The sequence below is a fragment of the Camelus bactrianus genome, chromosome 2, assembly GCF_048773025.1.
Source record: "Camelus bactrianus isolate YW-2024 breed Bactrian camel chromosome 2, ASM4877302v1, whole genome shotgun sequence".
In the NCBI taxonomy this organism is placed as follows: Eukaryota; Metazoa; Chordata; class Mammalia; order Artiodactyla; family Camelidae; genus Camelus; species Camelus bactrianus.
In genome coordinates, this window is record NC_133540.1 from 135,266,139 (window position 1) to 135,284,685 (window position 18,547).

At 56.9% G+C, this 18,547-nt stretch overlaps 1 protein-coding gene across 4 annotated transcripts in view; it reads left to right on the plus strand.

The window, feature by feature from the left end:
• ZFYVE28 (zinc finger FYVE-type containing 28) overlaps positions 1 to 18,547 on the plus strand; it is an 88,711-nt gene that overhangs the window by 43,543 nt on the left and 26,621 nt on the right. For 2 of the 4 annotated variants that reach the window (XM_074351775.1, XM_074351786.1), the window contains 4 exons: positions 521 to 610; positions 3,391 to 3,480; positions 7,633 to 7,734; positions 13,055 to 14,347. In XM_074351775.1, the coding sequence (XP_074207876.1) occupies positions 521 to 610; positions 3,391 to 3,480; positions 7,633 to 7,734; positions 13,055 to 14,347 (1,575 nt within the window). The other 2 variants (XR_012501849.1, XM_074351780.1) reach the window with 2 other exon arrangements.

Consider the following 18,547-nt stretch of genomic DNA (forward strand, 5'->3'; position numbering starts at 1 on the left):
CAGCTTGTACCCCGTGGACCGCAGGAGGAATCAGGCACGACGTCACAGGCGGATCTCTAGGAAGTGGGGCTGCCCACAAACAGGCTTAAACCTTTCTGCCTCCTTTTCTCTGCTCCAGATTTTTCCAAGTGAGCTTTCCTAACAAGAAAGACTAGAGTTGGTGATTTAGAAGGAAAGAAAAAATATTCTCACCTGGGGAATGGTCGGACCACTCAGTTACCCTCCCACCCCTCCCCTGCCCCCGCCATTCACCCGCCCTGCACGCCCTGCACGCACGTGCTCACTCAGTGTGGGGACAGCGGCAGTTCCAGGCCAGGCAGGGCGGGGGGGGTTGTCCAAGGAAGCTCCGGACGGGGCCTGACCCTGGGATGAGCTTTGGCTTAAAATATGAACAGCGGTGCTGGGGGCGTGGGTTTAGGCAGCTGCTGAGACGGGCCACCTGCAGCCAGCGGTCTCACTCGGCTTTCACTTGAGAGCCCTCCGTCCTGGGGCGGCGCTCACTCACCTCCACCGTTTGCAGCTACGTGTCGGCCATGGTGCCCGTGAAGTCCCCCAGGGAGTACTACGTGCAGCAGGAGGTCATCGTGCTGTTCTGCGAGACGGTGGAGAGGTGAGGCCACCAGGGCACCGGCGGGGCCCTGGGGCAGGGGCAGGGGCAGGGCCTGGGCAGGGCGGCCTGGTCCAGTTGTCACCTGCCTCCTTCCTGCGCCACGTCCATGTTCCAGGCCGCCTCCCCAGCTGTGGGCAGAACCCGAGGCCTCCTCTCACATCTGCCCTCTCGTCCTCAGCCCCAGGGTCCCTTTTCTCTGGGCCCTGAGGGCGGCTCCTGCAGGTGGATCTCCCTCAGTGGAGGAGGGCTCAAGGCTCAATCAGCAGGAGCTGGTCTCCGGTCCTCCTGAACGCCTGACTTCCTGACCTCCCTCACCTCCTCACCTCCCTCACCTCCCTCACCTCCCTCACCTCCTCACCTTCTCACCTCCTCACCACCTCACATTCTCACATCCTCACCTCCCTCACCTCCTCACCTCCTCACCTCCCCACCTCCCCACCTCCTCACCTTCTCATCTCCTCACCTCCCTCACCTCCTCACCTCCCTCACCTAATCACCTCCCTCACCACCTCACCTCCCTTACCTCCTCACCTTCTCACCTCCCTCACCTCCTCACCTCCCCACCTCCCTCACCTCCTCACCTTCTCACCTCCTCACCTCCCTCACCTCACCTTCTCACCTCCTCACCTCCCTCACCTCCTCACCTTCTCACCTCCTCACCTCCTCACCTCCCTCACTTCCTCACCTCCCTCACCTCCCTCACCTCCCTCACCTCACCTCCCTCACCTCCTCACCTCCCTCACCTTCTCACCTCCTCACCTCCGTCACCTTCTAACCTCCTCACCTCCTCACATCCTCACCTCCCTCACCTTCTCACCTTCTCACCTCCCTCACCTCATCTCCTCATCTCCTCACCTTCTCACCTCCTCACCTCCCTCACCTCACCTCCCTCACCTCCTCACCTCCCTCACCTCCTCACCTCCCTCACCTCCTCACCTCCCTCACCTCCTCACCTCCTCACCTCCCCACCTCCCTCACCTCCTCACCTCCCTCACATTCTCACATCCTCACCTCCCTCACCTCCTCACCTCCCTCACCTTCTCAGCTTCTCACCTCCTCACCTCCTCACATCCTCACCTCCCTCACTTCCTCACCTCCTCACCTTCTCACCTCCTCACCTCCCTCATCTTCTCACCTCCTCACCTCCTCACCTCCTCACCTCCCTCACCTCACCTTCTCACCTCCTCACCTCCCTCACCTTCTCACCTCCTCACCTCCGTCACCTTCTAACCTCCTCACCTCCTCACATCCTCACCTCCCTCACCTTCTCACCTTCTCACCTCCCTCACCTCCTCATCTCCTCACCTCCCTCACCTCCCTCACCTCACCTTCTCACCTCCTCACCTCCCTCACCTTCTCACCTCCTCACCTCCGTCACCTTCTAACCTCCTCACCTCCTCACATCCTCACCTCCCTCACCTTCTCACCTCCCTCACCTCACCTTCTCACCTCCTCACCTCCCTCACCTTCTCACCTCCTCACCTCCGTCACCTTCTAACCTCCTCACCTCCTCACATCCTCACCTCCCTCACCTTCTCACCTTCTCACCTCCCTCACCTCCTCACCTTCTCACCTCCTCACCTCCCTCACCTTCTCACCTCCTCACCTCCCTCACCTTCTCACCTCCTCACCTCCCTCACCTTCTCACCTTCTCACCTCCCTCACCTCCTCACCTTCTCACCTCCTCACCTCCCTCACCTTCTCACCTCCTCACCTCCCTCACCTTCTCACCTCCTCACCTCCCTCACCTCCCTCACCTCACCTCCCTCACCTCCCTCACCTCCTCACCTCCTCACCTCCCTCACCTCCTCACCTTCTCACCTCCCTCACCTCCCTCACCTTCTCACCTCCTCACATCCCTCACCTTCTCACCTCCTCACCTCCCTCACCTTCTCACCTCCTCACCTCCCTCACCTCCCTCACCTCCTCACCTTCTCACCTCCTCACCTCCCTCACCTCCTCACCTCCCTCACCTCCTCACCTTCTCACCTCCTCACCTCCCTCACCTCCCCACTTCTCATTTCCTCTCCTCCACAGGCCTGGGTGGAGGCCTTCCTGACTCCCAGTCTGGGGAGCCTGGTTTTCAGGGTGAATCAGAACTATTCCCCTCATGCCTTGCATGGTTATTTGAAATCAGATTTTCTGAATGGGCTTTGAGACTAAGATTTAAGCTAGAATGTTTCTCATATTTGACTAGTGCTTGGTATTAGGTAAGTTTTAAGATGGCTCAATATCACATCATTAGCTCGTTGATTTTAAAGACAGATTATTCACTGTGATGTGTTTAGAGGCATTGCCAGTTGTCAAAATATGAGGTGACAGGAAACGCTTTTTATTTTGAACATCACGAGGCCAGCAGCGCCTGCTTGTGGAGGCAGAGAAAGCCGTCTGCAAGTGCCTGGGCATGAGGCTAAATCCAGGAGAGCAATGCCAGTTTCTTGGGGAAGTGTGAGGTTGTTTGGGGCGATGTTTCTGTTCCTCTTTATTCCTGGCACTCAGGCTGCTTCCATTTCCTGTTTAAACCCAGGACTGAATTAGCTTTCCTACTTTGTGCCCTCACCAGCCCCACAGTGAGCACCACTCGACCCACTCGCCTGCTCCTTCCATCCAGCAGTGCGGCAGGAGGGGAAAGACGGTGGTGGGGGGGCGTCCCACCGCGGCACCCTGTGCGCCTGGCCCCTCTAGCCAGTCGCTGAGCACAGACACGGGTGATGGTTAGTGGCTGCTTCCCCGACCCATGCTGACCATGGGCCGCCCCTTCTCTTTCCTGCCTTGGCCAGGGCCCTGGACTTCGGGTACCTGACCCAGGACATGATTGACGACTATGAGCCGGCGCTGATGTTCACCATCCCCCGTCTGGCCATCGTGTGGTGAGTGTCCCTCCTGCCTGGACTTTCATTCTGCAGAAACCTGGCAGGACCACCAGGGCCGGGTGGTGGGAAGTGGCATTTACACCCTCCGACAGGCGACTGCTTAGCCACCCCAGGGCAGCCACCGGGCAGTCCTGCTGTCGTCCCAGTGAATGAGGAGCCAGGTGTTCTGAGTGTCTCCCCTTTGCCCCCACTGAGGGAGGGCTCCCCCAGGTTACATGGCACAAGACAGCCAAACACCCAACACCTGGTGCCGGAGAGGTGCGCTCAGCAGCCCTGGGGGAGGGCCCAGGGCTCCAGGCGGGGAAGAGGGCGACCCAGCGGGGCTGCGGGAGCCGGCTTTGTAGGAACAAGAGGGTGCGGTGCCCCTGGTCTGCTGGACGATGTGATGGGCTTATCTGGCTAATCTGTGGGCCGGCTGGGAGGTGAAGACTGCGTGAAGGGCAGGTAGGGTGCAGCCGATCTGGCTGATGGGCGTGGGAGTGTCTGGTGAGAGCAGCAGAGCTCCAGTCTGGGCCTCTGGGTCTTTGGCCTCAAAGAGGTCGGGGCAGCACGTGAGGTCCAGTCTCAGACACACTGAGGGAGGGCATGGGCATGTGCTGAATGAGCCAAGGTCGGAGCCCAAGGGTTGGGCTTCGTCCACTGCTGCTCAGCCATGCCCTGACTCCCAGACAGATGGCACCTTCCCCCCGGCCAGGTGGGGAGGGTGGGGCTGGTGAGCATGGGCCGCAGGGGCAGCGGGTGTGCAGGTGTGGAGCTGGGCAGAGAGCGGGGGGCAGGGGCCGATTGCAGGTGTGAACGGCAGTGAACTGGCCTGGAGAACCTGGGGTGGCCATGGGGGCCAGGGTGGGTTCAGGTGCAGCTGCCCCAAGGGAGCTCACTGAGGGTGAGTGCTTCCTTTGGGAAGCGGGGGTGCTGCAGCAGGAATGGTGGAGGCTGTGGCTGTGCAGCGGGACGGGGCCAGCTTCTGGACAGAGGGGCTGCACGTGGACAAGGTGTGTGCAGGAGGAGTGGGGGAGTGAGCAGGGGGGCCACCCTGGGCCTGGTCAGAAGTGTCTTGCACCGCCCTGAGACTCCAGAGATTTAAATGCTTGTGAAACACAGAAAGGACTTGGGTGAAGAAGGGCAGGAGGGGTGGGGGCTGCCCGTTCCCAGGATTTCTGAGAAGCCTGAATGGCCCCTCTGGACACGCAGGGTCGGCCCCCCACCACGCCTGTGGCTGCTCTTGGGCTTGGGGACCCGGATAGCACCACTCCCCCCGCCACCTCGCTCTCCTGGCCTCACTGGGCCCCCAGAGCTGCCTTCCGTCTGGGAAGTCTTGACCGTGGTCTTGGGAGGGCGCTCAGCCATGGCGGCCTTTCCGGAACCTCTCAACAGTTTACGTCATCGTAGAGAGAGCCTATTCTAAGCCTCAGGAGAGGCCCAGAGACTTTTGGCAGCACGCCTGTGCTAAGATAAAGATGAGGGTGTCAAACAGCCCAGCGCCGTGCTTCTGGGTTCTCATACTTGAGTCCCTTGTGTGTGTTCGGCTCTTTTATCGGCCTCCCCAGTGCCGGTGGCCCGAGCCTGGGCGGCCTCAGGGCCTGCTCTCAGCCTCGCCCTTCTCACCGAGCTGGCTCCCTGAGCGGGGTCGCTGCGCTGTCTGCTGGCCTCACGTTGCCCTCTGACATCCGAACTTGGACCCTTGTCCTGGGAGAGCAGGGAGGGCCCGGGGGCAGCAACTTTGTCCCGTGTGGCCCCTCCTGAGGGCACTGCATGGGGGCCTCTCTGGCTCAGGCTGCAGAGGGGCCTGGAAGCAGAGCTGAGGGACCCCCCGGGGCATGAGGGGAAGCTCTGAGTCACAGGGAAGGGAGGCTGGGTTTGAAGTTGAAGTTGGGGGGAGCAGGCACGGTGGGGTCGGCTGCATGGTGGGAGCCCAGAGTCGGGAAGGGCTTCATGGCAGCCATCAGAGAGGCCAGTCAGTTCCACCTTGGAGCCAGGCTGTGGGTCTGAGGATCTGAGGAGTGCCAGGCTTAACCACAACTCCCTCTCCTTCCAGAAGGAGAGGGGAGAACTGGCTTGTAAGCAGCTGGTTCTGGAGCCAGCAGCCCCCTTCAGGGCTGCTCACCAGGTCCCTGCAGGACCCACAGTCCCGCCACCAACAGCTCCCAGTCTTGTTCCTCGTCGTCCACAGAAGCCACTCTGTGCCCTGGGCTGGGCAGGCAGAGGCCCCCGGACTCACCCCTTCCTGTGTTCACTCAGCCAGCATGCACTGAGCGCCTCCCTGGGCCTGTCCCCAGGGGCACTGTGGTGCCCAAAGGGGAGGCGTAAGGCAGGTAAGACAGGCAGTTGCCATGGAGTGTTCTGGACACCGGCATACAGGCAGGGGTGGACGGGAACTGGAGGCACGGTGGAGAGGCTCCCCAGGGCCCCAGAGCAGAACTCTGGCAGCAGAGGTGGGAGCCCAGCAGGCAGTGGATGCTTGGGCAGCGGGCAGTGTGTGCAGAGGGGCCAAAGCAGCTCCACAGCTGGAGTGAGAACGGGAGGCCCCAGGCGCTTGTGTGGAAATGAGGGCCCTCCAGCCACGTTCCTGGGGCAGCACCCTTGCAGGATGCTGTCTTTGTGATGTGGGTGTCCTGGGACCCTCAGGTGACACTCAGGGAGCACTCAGTAGGGGTAGGTGAGGGCAGAGCCTCTGCTCCAACCCCTCCCGCACTGCCTCCAGGACCCCCACCCCTCCGGCCTGGTAATAAAATATTAATGAAGCGACCATGTGACATTTACCAGCTTGGGTGGGGACACTGAGGCTACAAGAGGCCTGAGGTGGCAGAACCCACCACAGCCCACAGGCTGACATTGGAGCCCACTTTTTGCCTTATGACAAAACAAAACAGAAAATGCTGGGTTCTGTGGCCATTGTGGGAGGCCTGTCTGCAGTGGTAAACTGAGGCCTGAGGAATTGGCAGGAGTGGGGAGAGGGCCGTGTGGAGCTGGAGGCCAGGAGGAGGCCAGGCCTTGGCCATGCAGGAGTCCACAGGCAGCCTGGGAGCTCTGCAGCCCTGAGCCCTGGTCCCCACTCCCTGCACCCCTGTGCCCTGGCCCTCCGCCCAGCACAGCCCTCATGTCCCTGCAGCTGGCGGGGACACTGGGGACACAGCGGGGAAGTGAGTCTCCATGAGGTTCAAACTGACAAGCTAGTTTTACTTTTAAGGGTTTATCTTAAGACAGTTTGTTTAAAGGAACAAAGAAACAAAATGACATCTCTAGACCCCGTGCTTACTTCCCAGCCCTTACCTGACTGGCCCCTCAGGGTGGACCAGTCATGTCCTCAGGGACCCCACGCAGCCTGGTTGCTACCCCCTCCACAGCACCATCGCACCTCCCCGCGTCTAGGCTCTGCTGGCGGGGCTCAGCCCGCGTCTCTGCTTGTCTCTGTCTACACTGGCTACCCCCTTGGGAAGCTGGGCCACCTTTTCTGAACCCTGCTCTGCACCACTTAGAGCAGAAAGTGCATCCCAGACTGACCTGTCCAGACCTCAGGGCGGCACTGGACTTCAGGTATGTAGACAGGGCAAGGGAGGTCAGGCTCTGGGAGCCCATGGGAGGCTGGAGGGCAGCCTGCAGAGCACGCTCTGGAGAGTCTCACCCTGTCTGTGCAGCGTTCCCACCGGACCCCGACCCACAGGCCCTGGGCTCAGGGCTCCACACTGGTGGGAGGGCCAGGCAGGGCTGCCCTCAGTCCCTGGGCAGGACCTCGGCCCTCCCCGCCAAGTCCTGTTTCCCTTTTGGAGTAGATGGTTTCAGGTCCAGTTCTCACAAACCTTTGCATTTGTGTTAAATTTGTGTCAAACGCAAATCCAGGTTTTTCATTTTCAAGGAGGTGGATGTTAGTAACAAGTCTTTATGATGGTTTTATCTGATTATAGCAGTGAAGTGTGCAGATCTGTTTTTACAGTTATTTTATGATCCCTCAAATGAACATAAGCTAGTCAACTTCAAACGAGGGGAAAGATCTGGGTAATAATTTTCATTGCTTTTTTTCTAAACTTATTTAAGGTTTGATCTCAGAGGGGAAGCATGTGCGGGAGCTGAGCACAGTGTCCGGGGTGTGGTCTGGGCTGGCCACGCAGCCGCAGGGCCTGACAATAGGCTGGATTTGTGTCTTGAATGCAGTGGCCTCGTGGTCTACGCGGACGGACCCCTGAACCTGGACCGCAAGGCAGAGGATATGTCTGAGCTGTTCCGGCCTTTCCACATGTTGCTGCGGAAAATCAGGTGGGGGGGCGGCGTTTGCCCCTGAGCCCCCTTCCTTCTGGGGTTGGGGGTTACACCTAGTCCTGTGGGGCGGCAGTGACCTCGCTGGACAAAGCCGGTCTTGCTTGCCTTCACTGGATACCTCAAGAGCAGGGTGGTTCCTCAGGGCGGAGCTCTGGAGAGTGGGAAACCTCTGGCTTCTGTGTGAAGCTAATTCTTGACTTTTGTTCACCAACAGCCCTAGAGTTTCTTCTGTTCACGTCAGCGCTGCTGGAACCTTGGTCTCTGTCTTTGGTCTGTACTGTCTGGAGCTCCCTTTAACCCCCACATCTCTCCTTCCCCATGGGACAGGTTCTTTGCTCTTGGCTGGAGGCAGTAAGACCTTCACACCGACAGGCAGTCACGAGATGGCAGCCGCCCTGGCTGGTGGCCCGGACACTGGGCCCTCTTCACAGTTTCTCACAGAAACTTCTCTGTGGCCCTGCCAGACGGACATGGCCCATCTTACAGGAGACGCCGTGAAACCAGGGTGGCTTAGGGAGGACCAAGGCGCTGGGAACACAGGCAAGGGAAGAGCCCAGAGCAAGAGACCCATGTGACATTCCGAAAAGTCTAACGTCCACAACTGGAATCAGGAGGAAGGAGTAGAGGAAACGAGTAGAAATATTATTCAGAGGACTAATGGCCAAGAGTTGTCCAAAATTGAAGAAAAAAACTTTGCCCACAGATTCGGAGGCACAAGAAAACTACAAACAAGATGAACACAAAACGCGACAGGTGTATCACAGTGAAGTTGCTGAAAAGGAAGAAAAGAATCCTAGACACAGCCGAGGGGAGGAACATGTTACTTTGAAAAGAATGTAGGGTTGACGACTGTCTTCTCAAAAGCCACGGAGGCCAAAAGGCAACGAAATGATCTGTATTTTAAATGCTGCTCCTGAGAATAGTTATAACCACCAAAAATCCTTCAGAAATGAAGGTGAAATAATGAATTATTCAGAAACACGATTCTTCAGAAAACTATTCAGAAAGCTGAAGAAAATTTGTTAGCAGCAGCCCACACATTAAAAAAAAAAAAACACAACTAATTGGAGTTCTTCCAACAGAGGGGAAAAGTCTGAGGTGGAAATGTGGGAGTTCGGGAGAGACTTAAGCACCTGGTGTGGGCATAAGTGAACCTGGACGGCGCGGAACAGCCGCTGCCGTGTCTCGTGCGGCTTCCATTATACGTGGTGTAGTTTAGCATTTGAAACTAAACTCAGTGTTTTGCTGTATTAATTTCTTAAAAAGGAAGAAAAACCAAATCATTTTGAAAGTTACAGAAAAAGAGTTTGAAAAATGTAACACCTATTTTATGATGAAAACATCTCTTAGCAAATTAGAGATAGAAGGGAGTTTCCTTAATCTGATAAAAGATGACACACGTGTGCACACACGTGAAGCTGGGCCCTTATCTAACATCATGTAAGAAAATCAACTCACAAAAGAATCGGGGACCTAAATGTAAGCTAAAACTACAAAACTCTTACAAGAAAACATGGGACAAAAGATTTATGACATTGCTTTCGGCAGTGGTTTCTTGGACACAACACCAAAGTCACAGGTAACAGAATAAGAATCAGACAAATTGGACTTTGTGAAAATTTCGGAATTCTGTGCATCAAAAGGCAGTATCAACAAGAGTAAGAAGGCAATGCATAGAATGGGAGAAAATATTTGCATGTCATATATATGATAAGGAATTAATATCTAGAATATAGAGAGAGCTCCTAATACTCAGCAACTAAAAGAATCTGATTCAAATGGGCAAAGAACTTGAACAGACATTTCTCCAGAGAAGATGTACAAATGGCCAACAGGTACACGAAAAGATGCTCAACATCACGGTCAGGGAAGTGCAAATCAAACCATAGCGAGATAGCCCCTCACGCCCATGAGGGTGGTGCTGTCAAAGAAATGGAAACAGCAAGTGTGGAGAGGACGTGGGGAAGTTGGCACTTTCGTGCACTGTTGGTGAGGATGGAAAATGGTGCAGGCTGCTGTGGAAAGCAGTATGGGGGTTCCTCAAAAAATTGAAAACAGAACTGCCAGGTGATCTAGAAATCCCCCTTCTGGGTTTATACCCAAAAGAACTGAAGGCAGTACCTTGAAGAGATACTTGTAACCCACATTCATAGCAACGTCATTCACAGTAGCTGTGAGACATGGACATCACCATGGCAGGTGAATGGGCAGGCAAAGCATGGACCATCCATGCAATGCATATTACCCAGCCTTAAAAAGGAAGGAGATTCTGACACCTGCTATGACATGGGTGGGCTTTGAGGACGTGCTAAGTGAAACAAGCTGGTCACAAAGAGACAAATAATGTATGATTCCAGTTGCACGAGGCCCCTGGAGTCTTCAGAGCCACAGGCGCAGAAGGCACAACGGTGGTTGCCGGGGCTGGAGGGAGGAGAGGCTGGGAGTTACTGTTTAAGGGGTTCAAAGTGTTAGTCTTAGAAGATGAGAGAGTTACAGGGAGGGATGGTGGTGATGTCTGCACAGCAATGTGAATGTATTTAATACCACTGAACTGTCACTTAAAAATAGCTAAGTCCGTCAGTTTTATGTTATATGTATTTTATCAAGTGAAAGATTTAAATATCGTCTGTAATGATGTCAGTAAGCATCAGTTACTAACGCATAGACCTGAGGGTGTCGAAGACCTCCGCTGAAAGTTACAAAGTGTTTTTGACATAAAAATTTAAAGACCTACATAAATAGCTATTCCATTTTCAGGGAGTGTAGAGCTGAAAATTGAAAAGACACCAGCTATTCTCATTAATCTGAGAACCTGTGAATTCAAAGCAGCCTCAGTCAAAATCCCAGGAGGCTTCTTTTCTTTCTTTCTCCTGGAATTGACAAACTAAGTCTAAAACTCATGTAGAAACACCACGGACCTGGATGAGCCAAGGAGAAGATCGCTGAAGCAGAAGGACACAGGAGGATGTTACTGATCTGTTCTACGCTCGACGGCCTCGGGGTGGCTGTCACGAGCAAGGCTGGTGTGGCCAAACTGGTGAACGTGTGTGCGCGCTTCTCTGAGTGTGCTTCATACACAGCGGACACTGCTGGACACGCTTCCTGTCATAAAGCCGCAGTCGCACTGGCAGAGGTGAGCGCTGAGCATCCAGCAGACTGGGGGTCTGGAAGCAGACCGTCGCACACGCGCTTCCCTGACTCACAGCAAAGGTGAAAATACAGAACAGCGGAGAGTGGTTGGTTTTCTCAATGAATGGCTGAATCAAAAAGTATCCATATGAGGGGAAAATGTGTCTGGATCCTTAACACAGTCATAGAAAACACCAGTTCTAGACAGATTGCAGACACGAATGTGCGAAGTGAACCAGCACTTTCAGAGGGAAAGCTCGAGTGCATCCTTATGACCTTGGCTTAGGCAGAGGTTTCTTAAACAGGGACAAAAGCACAAACCGTAAGGAAAAAATGTGACGCCTTGAACTTTGTTAAAATGAAAAGCTTTAGTTTGTCACAAGACACAGTGAGGAGCGTGAAAAGGCAAGCCACAGGATTGGAGACCACATCCAACTGACAGCTCAAATCCAAAGTGTATACAGAACTCCTACCCATCTGCAAGAGAAAGGCAGATAACCCAACAAAAAAAGTGGGCAGAAGTCTTGAACCAGCACCTCGCAGAGATGCTCTGCCAGGGCCATTGAGCATAGGAGCCGGTGCGGACTCCCTGAGCAAGCAGGCCAAAGCCATGTCAAACCACAGCGAGTGCCCCTGCACACACACAGGAAGGGGCGACGTGGAAAAGACCAAGTGCCCACCCGGCGCAGAGAGGCAGAACTGTCAGCGAACACTGGGGATCTCAGTGGGGACACGCCTCTCGCCGACACTCAGCATGTGCACTTGCAGATACACACCCACGTTCCCCAGGAGAGGTGCTCACAGCTGTGGTCCCGGCAGCCAGGGCCCATCAGGCAGAGAAAGGATTCAGAGATAAATTGGGTGTGTTTCCACCGTGAGACTGAATGATCTACAGCTACCGTGAATCTCACCAGACAGGGTTGCCAGAGCTAACAGAGCAAAACAGCAGAATGTGCAATTAAATTTGGATTTCAGATAAACGGTAATACCGTGTGAGTGTCAGCACTTACTCTAAAAAGGATTTGTGCACTTAAGCGCATTTGCTGTTTGTTATTCTAGTGGAACTGGATGTCCAATGTTTCCTTTGGCAACTCCACGACTATGATATTGGCAAACCACATGCCTCAAAAGAGCACAGATTGCAAATTCCCGTCCATCTAGAGATTGTCAGGGTGGTTGCGGTGGCGGGGTGACCACAAAGGGACGAGAGGGCGCCTGGGACCCGGGTCAGCGCTCTGTTTCTCCATCTGGTCATGTCTGCGTGGGTGTGCTCAGCGTGTGGAGAGTCACGGCTGTGCGGGAGCATTTAACCGGGCACTCAGTCCTCAGGCCAGCCTGAGCTTTTCCCAGCAGGGAACAGTGTGCATCGGCCTAGAGGACCTGCTTTAGGCTCATCCCAGTCCTTGTCATTAAATTCACTCCATCTCGGACATCTGGCTCAATGCCCCCTCCTCCAGGAAGTCTCCAGACTAAGCTGGGCGCCCTGCTGTGCCTTCCTTCCGGCAGGCACTGTCCTTTGCTGCCATTGCCACTACTGTCATTTAGTCTTCACTCATAAATATCTGTTTATCATCTGCATCTTCTTATGTGACCCCCACGGGCAGGGGCCACACCTGCCCTCTTCCTGTGTATCAGCCAGTGCCTGGCACAGACAGTGCCCGCTAATATTTGTTGGACCAAAGGATGGAAATCTGTATGTAAACTAACATGTATTTTTTTCACTCCTAAAACTTTTTATTACTGCAATCATCAAATCCCTAAGAATCAGGGTTTTTCCTGTTTTCAGCAAGAGGTTTCAGAATCTCAAAAAAGAAAGAAAAAGGAAAAGGAAAATAGCTCAGTGGCAGAGTACATGCTTCTTAGCACGCACGGCGTCCTGCATTCAATCCCCGGTGCCTCCATTTAAAGGAAAGGAAAAAAGAGGTTTTAGGATCTCATTTGTAGCAAGAGCCCATCCTAGAATCACAGTCAGCCACCCCAATCTGCTGTCTTCCCGACCCCACGCGTGGCCCGGGGACCCCTAGGGACACGCCTCTTTCTGTAATGGACGAAGCAGGTGCTGAGTGAGGTTAATCACACTGCAAGCGCTGGATGCCTTGTTGCTTCTCACCTGGGGCCGAGCCCACTGTGGGGGGTCTTGTGTGGCCTTTGGGACCTACAGTCTTGTTTTCTGTCTTGACCCGTGTAGGGATTTGCTGCAGACCCTGACAGAGGAGGAGCTTCACACGCTGGAACGGAACCTCTGCATTTCTCAAGACGTGGAGTTCCCCATCAGGGCAGAAACCCAGGTGCCCCCTGCCCTGGCGCCCACCTTCCCCGCGCCCCTGGCCCCGGAGGAGCCACTCTCAGCCAAGGCCAAAAACGCAGAGGCGGATCTGGCCTGCTCCATGCAATACGATGACCAGGAGCTGGAGCAGCTCAGCCGCATGGTGCACAAGGCCGGGGACGAGATGTCCTCCCTCCTCTCCCCGCCCAGTGCCGGCCAGTCCCCTGCACATGGGCCAGGCGCCGCAGGCAGCCCCTGCGGGCAGGCGTCCCCGGGCGGCGCGCGGCCGCCGGGCAGCGACGAGGAGGAGGGGAGGGTGTTCTTCATGGACGACGTGGAAGGGGCGGCAGAGGCCCCGGGCAGCCCATCTGGGTGGGCGGGCAGTGCCAGGGCTGACCCCCAGCAGAGAGGGCAGGCCGGAGGGAGCAAAGAGCTGGGGGGCAGCAAGCCCGCTGCTGCGGAGGGGGACCTGAGCGACAACATCGAGGGTGACAGAACGTGGGCAGTGGGCCCCAACCTCTGCAGCTGCCTGGACTCCCAGCCACACCTGGATAGCTGGGAGGTGAGTGTGGATGAGGCCGAGACGGCCGAGCTGATCGCCCACCGGACAGGGGGCATGAAGCTCTCGGCCACGGTCATCTTCAATCCCAAGTCATCCACCTCCTCGGACTCTGTCCCTGCCAACTCAGAAGCCCCTGGAAAGAGCGTCTCCCCCTCAGAGCCCAGGGCCGAGGGGACGGAGGCTGGCTCCCACAAACTCAGCACCACGGCCACCACCTGCCTCCTGAATTCCTGCGTGTGCTGCGGGGGCTGCGGGGGCAGCAGGGAGGACGCGGCCGAGAGCCTGCGGGGCAAGGGCAGCTCAGGCAGCGTCATCAGCTCCTCCTACGTCGGCTTGGCCAAGGCCAGTGCCAAGGACTCGGCTGCGGGGCTGTTGGAGGCCCGGCCTGCCCCAGAGGCCTTGCCCACGGGCACCCCAGCCCCCCTGCCATCAGAAGACGCCCCTAACAGGCAGGATCCCAAAGCCCCTACTTCCAACAAGTGCCTGGCACACCCCTCAGAGCCCCAGGTGGACGCAGCAGACCGGCTGCCCGGAGTGGGCGATGGTGACGAGCAGCAGAACGAGGCTGAGTGCCTGCGGCCCTCGGTGCCTGGGGAGGAGAGTCGACTGGGAGGGGCAGCCGAGGAGGAGCCCCGGCACCTGCCGGGCTCCAGGTAAGAGGAGTCCTCCTCTCGTCTGCAGCTTGTCAGGCCTCCTGGGCCCAGTTGCCGCTTCCAATGGAGAGGTGTCCCCAGGGGCCCTGCCGCCCTGTTTCTGGCATTGCGGGCACATTTCAGGTGGGTGGGCATGGTGCCCAGCCCTCGGTTCACTCCCTCTCGCCACCATAGTGTGACGGCGTGTGTGGACTGGGCCATGGCGCCCACCTGACCCGCGTGGCTGCTCACGTGGGCCGCAGTCAGCTGCACAGACCCTCAGCCCTGGGCGTGCCGCCCTGGGGGCCCTGGTGGGAGCCCGAGAGCCACTCAGGCAGCTTCCCGGGCAGCGCAGCCAGGCGACGCCCTCTTCTCCCTGCCAAGGCAGCATAGCAGGCAGGGCGGGCGGGGGCTCTGCGGGACCCCGGCACCTCCGCGTCTCAGACTCAGGGCTGCTCTTCCTTCCCTGCTCCCCATGCCCTGGGCTCACCCTGGGTGAAGCAGATTCAACCAGCATCGACCCAGCACCCCCACGTGCCCCTGTCCTGGACATCAGGAAAGGGGGCGGGGCCCAGCCTTGGGGACGCACGCGGGTGTTGTGCTGTCCTCTCACCCAACCCCGCCTGCAGGCTCCCATCCTGGCTTCAGCTGTGTCCGGCAGGACGTGGGAGGTTGGGGAGGGGAGGGGCTCCACCTGGAGGCTGGACAGGGCCCCTGCCGGAGCCATGGGAGCTGGGCAGAGGGGTAGTCAGCAGGGTGGGGCTGGGGAAGGGGGCTCCACACCTGGGGGAAGGGGTCTCTGGGATCCACAAGGCTGTGTAGCCGCTGCCTGCTCCCCGGCCAGGTCCTCCGGGCAGCGTGTGTAGGAGGCTGGCCGGGGCCCCGTGGGTGTCGGGGCTGCCCTTCACCTGCTGAGCTCTGAGGCCCTGCGCAGCCTTTCCTGGGTGGGACCTGGAGTCACTCCCTAGCCCCTGGAACCGCTAATCTGCTTTCTGGCTCCTTGGACTTGCCTGCGCTGGACATTTCCGACAAACAGGGTCTCTCGCTGTGGGACGCTTTGTGTCTGGCTTCTTTCGCTGAGCATCACGTTTTCAGGGCTCACCCACGTCTATCAGGTGCTGGCTGAGTAAGAGTCCACGGTGTGGAGGGACCCCGTTTTGCGCATGGGCTGATGAGCGTGTGCGTGGTTTCCACTTTCCGTCATCATGGGAGTGCCGCTGTGCACATCTGCTCACATCTGTACAAGTTTCTGTGTGGTCATGGGTTTTCCATCCCTTGGGGGTCTGTCTGGGAGTGGGACTGGCGCATCACACGGTGCCTCTGTGTGCACTTTTCTGGGGAGCTGTCTGCTCCCCCGTGGTTTTCTCTCCCCGGTCATGCGCAGGCTTCCAGGTGCTGCACACCCTCATGGCACTTGTTGTCTAAGATTGTTTCAACAGCTCTTTTACCTTTGGACTCTTTTGACCTTTGGACGTGTCCCACTGGAGTATACAGCCAAGCGACTGCTTCCAACTCACTTCAAACCATTCTCTCTGTGGGTCGTGCCCCAGATTTTGCCCACAGTAGGTTAATTTGTTCCATTTGGCATAAGATGTATAGAGATTGCCATTTGCATTTATTTTTATAATTATGTGAAATGTTTGCATGGTTCCCAGCAAAACGTGCAAAACAAGATGCACCCGGAGAAATCTGTCCCTTCCCCCCAAACGCCCCTCCCCTAGAGTGACAGTTTTCAAGTTGCTTCCAGTTTATCCTTCAGTTTTAAAAATAGAAGCAAGAGTGTGGACCCCCCTGACGTGTGCTCCCTCCCGTCCCTGTGTGGACCCCCCCCCGACGCGTGCTCCCTCCCGTTCCCTGTGTGGACCCCCCCGACGCGTGCTCCCTCCCGTCCGTGTGGACCCCCCCCACGTGTGCTCCCTCCCGTCCCCGGCAGGGGGCTCATCCTGCAGACTCTCTTCTCTGCCTCGCTTTCCTGACTTCAGCCTGAAGGCCTGTCCGCATAGTTTCTACAGATGCCCCCATTGTCACTTTTGGCCGCGTGGGAGCCCACTGTGTGGCTGGACCGCTGTGCAGTCAGGCCCTGCCGCTGGCCTCGGGGCTGTTTCCAGTCCTGCCTTGGCAGACAGCGCCGCCACGAACGGCCGTTCTCGACGAGGCCATTGTTCTAGGTGCAAGCCGAGTGGCATCAGCCAAGTGCAGTGGAACAAGTTCTAAGGGGCGGCTTTCTTCCTCAGGACATCTGACCCAGCGGCCCAGAGGTGACTGGTAAGTGAATCATCTTTCTGCAAGGCTGATATGAGGCCATCACAAATTCTCTGACAGGTTACGTGCATTTTTCCGGTTTTTGACCTGTCCCCCCTTCTCACTCTTTGTCCAGGTGACAGCCGGGGGACACCTCCCTACTTTGTCTGGAATCGCCTCCTGCTTTCCCGACACGCCCCCCCGTGGACACTGCTTGTTCACATCATGTCAGCAGCTGCCCAGGCCTCCTCTGGCTTAACACAAACGCTGAGCTGAGCTGAGAAGAGGAAAGGGCCCTCGGGCCACACCCGGAGGCCTTGGGAGACACTCCCAACCTCCAGGAAGGTGGTCTCCAGGAAGCGCTGAGGGTCTGAGGAAGGAAGGATGTGGCACTTGGCCGGGTGATCAGGGCAGCCATGCCTTCGGGCCAGGACCGTGGACAGCGGCGTCTGGGGCCCAGTACTGTACCAGGAGCAGCTGGGAATAGGTCAGCAGATGGCGCCTGTCCCCTCCGCTGGCAGCACGTGTATCAGGAGCCCTGTTCGTTCGTTCATTCATTCATTCATTCACAGTACATGCGGGTTCCCGGGTGCTGAGCAAGGTGCCAGAGACACACCCAGAAAGAAGGCAGAGGTGGCCCGACCTCTTGGAGTGTGATCGAACATGAACACAGAGGGGACAAAGCCATATGATTGAAACAGACACGAAGACCAGCCTTACACAGGCAGAAAGTTCCCCAGAACTCAGATGGCGCGATTCCTGGCATTGGTTGGCGGTCTTGGCAGCACCTCTGGCGGCTTTTCCTGCGGAAACAGCCGGGCCGGTGTCAGGTGCAGGTGGCCGCCTTCCCTTTGGCGGAGGAAGAGCCGGAGCCCAGGAGAGGCTGGTGCCCCCCTTGGCTCCAAGTGCCTGGGAGGGCTGGTGTCGCCCTTGACCTTCTGCCCAAGCAAGAGCCCATCTGCTCTGTGGCAGTGCACTTGGTCATCACTCGGTTGTGAAGAGCTGTCGTCCTGATTTGACCATGAGGCCTGCCTGTCCATCAGGGGCCCCTGTGGCGCCTGCGATGTGCTGCATGGAGGAGTGACTTGCAGGTGTGGCCCTGCGCTCGTGAATTTCTGTCCAGAAGTGTGAGTCAGGCAGGTGCAGCTCAGACCTCTGTGTCACCATCGGGCTGGGCACCATGCAGGGAGTTGTGACTAAGGATCTGCTTGTGGGGCCAAGGTCCCTGAGGACACCCAGAGCCGAATCTCCCACTTGAGCATCGTACCGCCTGCAGGTGAGGGCCAGGGCTGCCGGAAGGACAGACACAGGGCAGGAGGTGGGGCCCGGAGCAAGGGCCCAGCCGGGAGAAGCGCCTCCCCGCCCACCGCGACTCTGCCAGACCCTGCCGTCAGCCCGCTGCACACAGGCTGTTCCAGCAATACTGTTGCCCAAGGTGGGGACATGTCACCCCGGCAGAGTCCTGGGCAGAATGTTCCAGAACCAAGTGTCCTTCAGCTCTTTTCTTTTTATCGCCTTCTTTCTTACCTTTTCAATGCTCGAAGATTAATCTTTTTGGGGGGAAAGTTGGCATCTTTTAGAAGCGTGCTGTTCACCGTCTGGACTCACCTCATCATCAGAAACTTCCACACTCTCGAGGCCCCTGAATTGCTCTCTTGTCCAGGAGACGGAAACTCGCCCTGTCTCAGGTCGGCTTCGTCCTTTCTGTGGACATTTTACTAAAGGGTGTGTCCAACCTTCCGCTTGCTTGAAAAAATAACACGGACTCTTTCCTTTAGTTATAGTTGTGGCCCGTCCACTGCAGAAGCTCACAGAAAAATGAAAAAGAGAGAAAGAAAGCAAAACCATTCCAAGTCCCATGAGCAGTTTTACAGTTTTTCTCACTGAATGTTATTTTTGGATCATTTATCCGCAAAATCCATTAAAAACACAACTCCCGTAGACTTCTGTCTGTCCTGAGGACGTACGCTCATTTGTTCT